General features: G+C 41.4%; 1 protein-coding gene across 3 annotated transcripts; it reads right to left on the bottom strand.

Annotated features, from left to right (window-relative positions):
• Window positions 1–1,696: 1,696 nt before the first annotated feature.
• LOC111661642 (tripartite motif-containing protein 14) lies at window positions 1,697–8,775 on the bottom strand. 3 transcript variants are annotated; one of them, XM_023415276.2, is made up of 7 exons: window positions 8,484–8,775; window positions 5,823–6,760; window positions 5,601–5,696; window positions 3,828–4,076; window positions 3,684–3,706; window positions 2,926–3,080; window positions 1,697–2,747 (listed from the first exon to the last, which is right to left on the bottom strand). In XM_023415276.2, the coding sequence occupies exons 1-7, from the start codon at window positions 8,749–8,751 to the stop codon at window positions 2,203–2,205; spliced, it is 2,274 nt and encodes a 757-aa protein (XP_023271044.1). In that variant the 5' UTR covers window positions 8,752–8,775; the 3' UTR covers window positions 1,697–2,202. The 3 variants fall into 3 exon arrangements, with proteins under 3 accessions (XP_023271044.1, XP_023271045.1, XP_023271046.1); XM_023415277.2 differs by having other exon boundaries at window positions 8,493–8,775; XM_023415278.2 differs by having other exon boundaries at window positions 8,502–8,775.
• Window positions 8,776–10,125: the final 1,350 nt, after the last annotated feature.

The following is a 10,125-nucleotide window of genomic DNA, read 5'->3' as shown; positions in this document are numbered from 1 at the left end:
AAGTGAAAGCATTGCTGCCCACCATCCGTCTGAAAACCTCTGACCTCTGTAATTTCATGCCATTCCACTTTCCTTTCTGACAATGAGTGGTAAAAGCATGACATCTAAAGGAGAGCATTGACTGGGAAAGCTTTGCTAATGAGATCCACTTACTGTACTGCTTCATTACGAATCTGCTGGAGAAGAAAGGCATTTCCTGAAAGAAACAAATTACATTAATGTTATTTGACTATTTTCAAAAGTCGGCCGAGTCTAGATTCCTTTTAATTAAGTATTGATTTTAAAAGCAAATAGCACCCTCTATTGACTGGCCTTTTCCTCCCAATCTGTTCATGATTTCTGTTTATTTGCCTGAGAGCACAAGTGGAAAGGAGCAATAGATTACCATAAATCAAGTTAAGCTTACCGTCATCAGAATTCAGCGGCTTTTCAGCTGCTTGACAAGGCCACATCCACTGAGTAATTTATCAGTCTACACTACCACGCCACTGAAGTGGTAATTTAGGGATTTGATTCTTTGCATATTCCTCTGAGACAGAAATAACCAAGTGCATTTCACCACAGCAGCCAAAAGTAGGCAAGGGTATCTTATTATGTGAAGACATTTTGACAAGCAGATGCTTTGGCTGTTACCTTCAGCGTATAGGAGGCTCCTGGGATTACTAATGAAGACCTCTTGTACTTTGGTTTAGTGACGGCTCATTAGTAGCCAATGAAGCCGCCTAGAGCTTTCAATATCACATACATTTTATTCCTTATTAACTATCTGGCACACTGCTCCCTGCCAATGCAGTATACGCCCTTAGCTCATCTCATTTAATGGTAACAAGTCTGGAAAAGCTTGTATGAGCCTGGCTGAGTTTGAGAGACCATTGGATGGACAGGGAGAGGAGAATTGAATTATCCTGACTGTTAAAGCCACCTCCTCCTCTCTCCCACCTAGATATTGCATCCTGCCTTCATGTGCCAGCTGGGAAAGAGAGAGAGAAAAAAGCAAAGCCCCAAAGAGGGTTTCTGACTACCTTTGGATCATGTGGCTGAAAGTGTGAAATTGTTGCCATGGTTAACTGGTGCACCTGCGTGGATTCAAGTTTCTCAAGTGTCTGAAATTATGCCAAATAAAAGTCTATCACAAGGGGAAGCAGACATTTTGGCAAAACAAATGACTAAAGTATGAAAGAATAACTGTAGGTGGTGATTATACCTCGCTATTTACAAAGCTCTATTCCCCTGAGCTGTTGCGAACGAGTTTCATTCAGTCGTTTACAGTTGTAGTTAATTTCGTTCAGTAGATCCTGAAGATTTCAAGCTACTCAATTAGTCAACAGGTCTGGATCAACCTTGATCCATGGCCAGCTGTCCCCGAACCACTGGCATGCTGTTGCTTTACCAATCATCTAGAAGGAGTTAATGTAAACACTTTGATCCCTCTCAGTGACGTCAACTGCACAGACCCCCGGTCAGAATAAATGAGCCTCAGAGTTTGCAAGGAGGAGGACAATTTAGCGACAGTAACGATCTGTGACGCTGTAAGGAGTTTGTGCCAAAGGCAGTGTTTGTTGTCAGTAAATCTCACATGCTGTGGGGGCAGTGAGAGTTTAAAGTTAGCACACCAACTGTCACCTGTTGAGGGAAAACACGCCGCCCACTCACACACCTGTGTTTCTATTTAAACGCAAATAGGAAGTATCAAGACTTTTGAAACTTTGACCTTTTATTTCTGTAGAAGGACAATGGCTCACCACAGGATGAAAAAGGTCTCAAACATCTCAACAATTCCAACATTTTTAACACAGATTAAAAATGGAAATATTATCCATAAGTTTTTAGTTTTTTTTATTGATCAATATTGTTCATATGCCACCAATTTATAAATCTAATTTGCTCACTGACAATCTCAAAGTAAAAACTTGAAACTTAACTTAAAACTGAGCATCCTGATATGGAAAATATCCAACCTCTGTTTGGAATGTTACAGGTGCAATGTAAAGAGAACAGCAATTCTAGCATGATAAATCCAGTTCTATGACATAATATAAAATCACATTTTTGCAGCGTTAAACAGTGCATGACATCATTCCCGAGAATCTTACAACATGGTGCAGTTTTATGAAGAAGTGGTTTTCACATACAAAAAAGGCACTGTACATTCATGTGTTCTGTATTTTTACAGCAGAACTGACATGTCAGTATTGCATTGGTTTATGACTGGAACAGATCACAGATGGCCAGCTGTGTTTTGGACACAGACAGGGCTGGGTAAAGAGGATCAGTAAACCTGTGCTTATAGGAATGCATTAGAGCTAGACTGCCACCTGGTGTCACATTAAAGAATGATAAAATACCCTCTTCAAAGTCGAGGAACACTCCCACCTTCTGCAGCATGTCCGCATCCACAGGAACTGACACTTTGTTATGCAGAGCTTCCACCTTCCTTTTGTCACAGGCGAGGCACCAGGAGTAGCTGTTGAAGCCCAGACGAGAGTTGTCCTTTTGGCCCTTCCTCTCAATCTGTCCCTCACTCAGCCCCACCTTCCAGCGGCCGTCCTCCACAGACACGTTCACCTCCCAGTACCAGCGGCCCCCCTCCAGGGCACAGGAGGCAAGCACTTGTGGGAAGGAGCTGAAGCGAGCGTCGTGCTCTGTGTAGAACTGCTGAGCCTCGCTGTAGGTCACCCTCCTGTTGCTCTCAGACAGCTGCAGCTTGGAATGGGCTGTATCTGCATCCAAGACGGGGACAGTACCATCTGTACACAGGAAAGGAAATAAAAAATAAAATAATTTTCAGAACATTAAGACTAACTGAATATAGCACCTTTAAGCGTACAGGATGCATTTAGTCCTTTGGTTTAATTGGATGTGATTCATCAGTAATTAAGTGGAGAGTAAACAGGTGCCAGTATAAAAAAATTCCACTTGTCTCACAGAGCAATCTGTAGAGGTCTCTGTCTTTGCCTGGCACAGTGATGATGACTGTGTCCAGCCGCTTCTCTGTCCACCTCTGCAAACATTTCAGCCGGGCCTGATCCACTTCCTCTGGAGCCTCAAACTGCCCCACAAAGTTTCCTCTGTCACTAGCCCTGGGGAAAAGAAGCAGAGAATTTAGGGAGCATAAATACTTAAGACTATTAGACCTCTTTATTCCCTGATGACCCCATAAGGTAGGGTATATTGACATAGCTACACAGACACAAAAAAAGAAAGAAACAGATACAACGTAAGTGACCAGCAACACTTAAATACGGCACAATAAAGAAAATTATATGTTAAATATATATTAACAAATATACAAATGAGCAAACAAGCACACTCTGGTAAATATTAATAATAAAATGGCCACACAGAACTGTACCCACATTACACATCTACCACAACAGGCTGCAGCTGTTATTAGTGATATCAACGTAACATCTTCATTGATCTCTTTTGCAGGTAAAAAAAAAAAAAAAAAAAAAAAAAAACTGGTCACAGCAAAATATCTGTTGACTTAACAGGGACACTGTCTCTGGAAAGACACATTGCTACAGATTTTTTTTAACGTGTTTGTGTGCTAATTAGGATGAATCAGCACTTTAAAGCTGTTATGTATGTATGCTCTGTTGGTAGCACATTTAGCTATTGACATGTTCAACAAATTGCTGTTTTCCATGCAACGAGGTAGAAGTTGAAAGAAAATCACTTACAGATGGGTGACTTTGCTGTACTCCTGTCATGTGAGAAAGACGGAAAACACATTTTCTGTGGGTTAGTTTTCATAAGCCAACAGTATATCATATATATATTATAAACAAACAAAAGAGTTTTTTTCCTCCTAACACTTAACTCACCATAATGAAGGCCTGCTCCTGTATACGTTTATCTCCCTTGGCATCAGCCAGTCCCTCCAGAGTGTGGAGGCCTTGCTGGATGGACAGCAGGGAGCTCCGGAGGTGGCTGAGTTTCTCCTCTAGTCCACCCAGAACCCTGCTCTCCTCCTTTATCACACACTCAAGAGCTGTTTGCTCCTCCTGCTCCAGGGCCTCTCTGATGGCTCTGTACTGCTGCTGCACTCCTTCTCGTGCCTCACTTAAAAGCACCTGGACAGACAAACTGTAAGTCAGTGTCACGTAATGTTATATTTTTCTCATCTGTCATTGCAGTTAGAGAACTCTGAAGTCCAATCACTGGTCTACCATTCAACCAACAAACAATTAATTAGAAATCTGAATTTAAGATTATGTTGTTTTTTTTTTCAAGCCTTGTGAACTTTAAACATCAACTTTAAACATTTAAAGAGTGTTAATATTGTTTATTAATGGTGATTAGAAATCTGGAATTTGTGTAATACAGTTCTTTACGATTGCTTGCACAGTAAAATTAAAAATAACACAGTTAATGAAACCTGACACTCAAGGAACAAAACCAAACTATACGTAATGTCTCAGCCTCCCTCACACTAAACACACTTCTCTACATTACACACAGAAATCTAACTTTTCGCTTATTTGCCATTTCAAAGTACTGCCTTGTACCACACCTATGAACCAAGTGATCAAACAAGGCCGTCAAGTGGACAGACACTTAGGCGCTTAACTGTAAACTCATCAACCAGGCGTAAGCACTACAACTAGGCAACAGGTGAGTTTTCCTGTCTTCAACAAACGTTGGACGGCAACGTTGCAGTAAGAGGGAGAGGGAGAGGGAGATGGAGAGGGAGAGGGAGAGTGAGGAGTGTGAGCAATGTTGGTTGACCATGTTGTAAACCATGGGTTCACATAGAGAGAGGATGGCCGGAGGGTTCAGCCCAACCTCAGCAGATACACTGTTTCAACAGCAATGTGGACATTTCATCTAGAACATATATGAAAAACAACTTCCTCTGCTGTCAACAGAAAAATCCGTACAACGTAGCAACTACATCACTATTTTTTAGTACCAATGTTTGAAATAACGCCTTGTACGTTGTCCTGTGGCATTTAAGATGTATTTTGATTTGTCTACATATGAGTGAGGGTCAACTACGTTAAGAGGGAAGGGGCCATTATTCTTAGAGGAACATACAAGAGATAATGTATACATCGTTTTGGCCAATAATGAAATACACCACAGGGAAATTCAAGCAAACATCCTCAATTCTGGGGCGAACATCACATACTGATGAAACACCTCTGCCAAATGAATATATGGTACAATAATAAACTTATGTAAACTTTAGTATTGTGCACTGCATACAGAACCGTTTTACATGTATGTGTGTATTTTCTGCCTAAATTGAACTACACAATGTTGTGTTTTTCTTCAGACAATTGTGTGTTGTATTTTTGACAAAATGACCCGTGTGACATGAAACTGAATGTGTCTCACACATGACTGGTGAAAACTGCAAACCATTTGTAGCTGATTATATCTGCTTAAAAAAATGAAATTTCAATAAAATGCTATAATTTCCTGATGCTCACTGTGACTTTCTTTGACTTCAAAAACATGCAGATAAGTCTGCACATCTAATAACATACATATCACCTTAGGCCAAAGTAAGAATATATCTTATCCTGTTTTACTGAGCAGTTTGTATAAATATGAGCATTAATTAGAGAGAACAGTAGAGTTCATTCTCTTACTGTGGAGGTCTCTTTCTTCTGCATAAATTCAGTCACTCTGTTCTTCACTTGCTGTTCAGCATCCTGCAGTTGTTTGATCTCTTCTTTCAGGTTCCCCTTGGAAAAAGGCATACAGAGAAAAAACAATGATTTATTGCTATGGCTAGGTTTAGATGCATCTCAACTTTAACCACAACAACTATGTATCTTACAGTATGTATGGCTCTATAATTCACCACTCACCCTGAGCTCGCTCTCTGCCTCCCTGATGCTGATGCACACATGGTCACGGTGGGAGCCTATGACGGTACACACCGTGCACACACACACTCCACACTGGCGACAGAAGATTCTGTTTATCTCCTGGTGCTCCTGGCACCTCCAGGGAGAAATGTCCTCCATGGGAGGAACCAGGGTGTGATTCTGAAACACGGGGGAGTCCAGGTGGGGACGCAGGTGCTCTGTACACATGGAAGCTCCGCACACCAGGCAAGTCTTCACAGCAGACTGATACCCAGTTTTAGGGCAATAATGACAGGGCACAGGGCTGGCATTTTTGTTTTCTGGCCTGGAAAAGACGCCAAGGCTGGAGGATCCTGGAGCAGCGGCAGGATGTTTGGTGAGTATCAGAGGTGACTTGACGTTATGTACTGGAGACTTTTCACCAGGAAAGAAATCATATTTGGCAGGTGAAGCAGATTTTGTTGGTGAGGCATGAATTCCTGTCACTTGTGTGTCTTTCCTGGGTATTGCAAGAGGAGGTGCATCACATATATCTACTTCATCTGAGCTGTCAGAGTCATCCAATGTGATTTCTTCTGGTTTATGCTGGCTCTGCTGGACTGAGATGTCTTGTGGCACATCACTTGCAGATACTGCCTTGTTGTCAGACTTGTCACTGGAGGATGTGCCATCACCACGCTCAGACTGTGTAGATTCTGGGTGCAATGCTTTCTTGGATGTCTCCACACCTGTCGACTGCCCAGGTTTATCTGAGAAGGAAGTTGTGGGAGCCTCTGCGTCACTGGGCTGCTCACGGGGAGATTCCACAGTTGATCGCTTTGTGTCAGGTTGCTCTGGTGCAGGTGTGCTGGCCTTTCTCTTCCCAAGGAGTCTGCTGGTGAGTGAGGGTCTCCTCAGTGTCGAGTCAGAATTGTTTTCTTCATCGTTACTGGATGTGGCTAAAGAAAAATAGAGTAGGTTGATTTAGCACTTTTACATAAACTCCCACAAGCTGCCTATTGCCCAAAACAAATGCACTAAACTTTTAATACCTATTAAGCAGCTCCACTTTAAGCAATTCAAGCAGTGACTGTGTAGCTCACTTGCACTTCCTGAAGCCATTGTATTGCCTTGTACGTTCACCCATGACTTGATTTATGTAACTGCTGGTGAAAATACTTCCTTTTATTGATGAAATTTGACAAAGACACTGTATTTACTGTGGTTTGGTCATGTTATGGCCGCTACCTGGTCCACTCAAAAAATCTGTATAAACACAGACACCGATCCTGAATATCATATCGGTGCATCTTTACGATCGATAATAAACTTAAAAAGACCAACACTTGCAGCTGTCAGAACAATTGTGATTTAAAGTCGCTGCTTGAATCCTTGTGGCATCAGTCAGAAGCAGTGAAATACAAATTACATAATTTGGAGACGGGAAAAGTCTTAAAAATCATAGTGATTTATGGCAAACACAGGAAAACTGCACCGGCACATACTAAAGAATACATGAAAAGTGAGTTAGACTTTTACCCTCACTGACTATCTGCTAAAGAAGAACTTTGGCCTAAAAATGACCATCGAGCCACTCTGACCCCTGTCAGCGTCAACAAACATGGAGCAAGATTACCATTGAATCACACAAGAGCTAATGATATTTTGAAGATGTGATTTCACTTCCTGTTGTGTAAAACTGGGAGAAATAGCCAAGTACATTTACTCAATTACTGTATTTAAATTACATTTTGAGGTACTTGGGTATTTCAATTATGATACTTCATACATCTTGTAGTCATATTTCAGATGTCTATCAAATGTTAGTAGTTCCATCAAAGAGAGTAAAATAGGGCTGGAACTAATGATTTTCATTATTGATTAATGTTACAGTCATTTTTTATGTCGATCAATTGTTCATTTTGTTTATAAAATATCAGACAATAATGAAAAGTAGCTGTTACAATTTGGCACAACCAAGGTAATGCCTTAAGATGTCTTGTTTTGTCTGACCAACAGTCCAAAGATATTCACTTTACCGTCATGCAAAGAGAAGCACCACCTCCTCAGTTATTTAAAGCTTCTCATATGTTTGGTATTTTGCTTAGAAAATAGAAAAAAATTAAAAAAAAATTTGCCAATTAGTTTTCTGTTGTTCCACCAGTCCAATTGTTGCAGCTCTAGAGTAAAGCAGGTAAAACTAGCTCTATCTTGACTAACTCCAACACTGAGGTGCTGCCAGTATTAACGACCTAATAATAACAATAACAACATACGTATCAGTCATGGCACCCAAATCCAGTACTTTTGATCCTTGAAGTACATGTTGCTGAAACTATTTTTGTACTTTTACTCAAGTTTGATCTTTAATTGAATATTACATTTAGTTAAGCAGAGAATCTTCTTTCACCGGGGTTGTATTTCCTGTTTAGGAAATCCGGCTTATTATTACTTAGAGTGCAAAAGTAGCTAAAGAATGATGCGTGCTTGCAGCTATGTGTATAATAACATTATACGAAAATTAAGTATTAGCCTGTTCAAGGGATACCTGCCGGAAGTTAGATAAATTAGCTAAGGTTACCTTCCAGTCACACCTTCATTTATTGTACTGTGTATTGGGCGACTTAATAAACAGCTATTTTTAACGGAGCGGTTTAACGCACAACCCAGTTTTGTCTGTACCTGCTGTACCTGCTGTACCTGCAGTGCCGCGAGGCTGAGCTCGTCGACTCGGGGCGGGCGGCCGTATAAAGCTGCGGTCAAACGGCAGAGTCTGGTACACAGTTTTACACCTCCACTCCGGACAATGGAACGGCCCGTTCGGCGTTATGCTCCACAAGTCTCCGATACACCGTCGACAGAACCGGTGGTTGCACTTCAGAGTAACGGGCTCCCGGGTCAACTCGTTGCACAGGGGACACCTCGCGGGAGTGTCCAACGATGCTCCCATTTTGTTTTGACTGATGTTTAGTTTCTGTTTCCGGAATGTCAAGCAGAAGAGGCGGAGCTACATGTTTGAATCCCGCTTCCCGTCCCATGGTTCAAGTCTTAAAGGTACAGCTGGAAGAAGTATATCATGCATTATTTATGTTATGAGGGTGTCGTTATTATGTATCATCATTGAAATATTCCCTTCAACATTTTACTTACGTAAAAATTATTAGTATTTAAGACCCATAAGTAAAAATACTCATTACAGAACATATTTTATGTTGCTGCAACAATTTACATCAATAAAAGTTATTAATCAAGTGAAATAAAACTTGGTTGGCAATTATTTTGACAGTTATCCAATCAGTTGCAAATGTTACCAGGGTAAAATAAGATTTTAAGCAATAATATAGCAGCAAACTATTTTTATAAAGATATAGTGGAGTAATGGCGTCCTGAGCAGAAAACCACACCAGCACTATACCTGTTGGTATCTGGTCTGGCAGCATGTACATGTACGTGTCCGTGCGTGTATGCGTGTATGCGTGTATGCGTGTATGCGTGCATGTTAGTGCATGTTAGTGCATGAGACTACCTCCTGTGGTCCTCACATAGTTTCGTGAACACACAGGCACTGCCCACAGGCGAGATGACACAGTGCACAATGTGGCGTTCAGGTGAATGTTACAGTCCAGAATTTCCTACACTGAAGAAACCACGAAAAACATTGGACCAGACCACAGGTGGACTTTCCATGGGGACCACCAGCTCAGATTTCGGTCAGCCGGTGGATTATCAAAACCTCCATAAAGATTTCAAAGTTACCGGCTCCGCCAATTCATGCTGCTCTGCCTTTACCGAGAGGAGAGCCCCTAAGAGCGGCTAAAGGGCTCCACCTTGACTCGGAAATGGCTTTTCTTCTCCTTGATGGTAAGTAACTTGATGGCAACATATTGTTACATTTCTGTTTTCTTCAGTGGCCGCCTACAGTAGGCATGATAACGTTAGCTTTCTCGCTGGTACCAATATTATGAATTTGTTTGGCTAATAATTGCTATGGCTAGCTAACAGCTAGCTAACGGTCATGGCATCGCCAGCGTGGGCTAATGGTTGTGGCTGGATCGCTTTTTGTTGGCGTTGTGTACACAGGGTAACTTTCAGTTGTGCTTCTTGTTGTGTGTTAAGTGACAGCTTTCACTGGACTTCGTAGCGGTGAATCATTGTTAACATGAACAAACTGAAATCTATCTGATGAATATGGCTTAATCCAGTCTAGTGCGGTTCCTGTGATGCAACGACATGTTCCAGGGGAGGTCGGAAAAAGTCTGTAATTGGCTAAACTTTCTGGATCAAGAGCGGGATCTTTAAGTAGAGGTTTAATTACTGCAACCTT

The sequence above is a fragment of the Seriola lalandi genome, unplaced genomic scaffold (assembly GCF_002814215.2).
Source record: "Seriola lalandi dorsalis isolate HSWRI2012SDOR001 ecotype SW California unplaced genomic scaffold, Sedor1 jcf7180002054548, whole genome shotgun sequence".
NCBI classification, from domain to species: domain Eukaryota; kingdom Metazoa; phylum Chordata; class Actinopteri; order Carangiformes; family Carangidae; genus Seriola; species Seriola lalandi.
The sequence above is the reverse complement of the archived record's forward strand: the minus strand, read 5'-3'. Positions and strand labels throughout refer to the sequence as shown.

Bases quoted from the DNA above. Each gene is read 5' to 3' on its own strand.
- LOC111661642 (XM_023415276.2), bottom strand. From the start codon at position 8,751: ATGGGAGCATCGTTGGACACTCCCGCGAGGTGTCCCCTGTGCAACGAG. The intron at 5,697-5,822 runs GTGAGTGGTGAA...CCTTTTTCCAAG, and splicing joins AGGCAGAGAGCGAGCTCAGG to GGGAACCTGAAAGAAGAGAT. The intron at 3,081-3,683 runs GTAAGTGATTTT...TCTTTTCCCCAG, and splicing joins TACAGCAAAGTCACCCATCT to GGCTAGTGACAGAGGAAACT.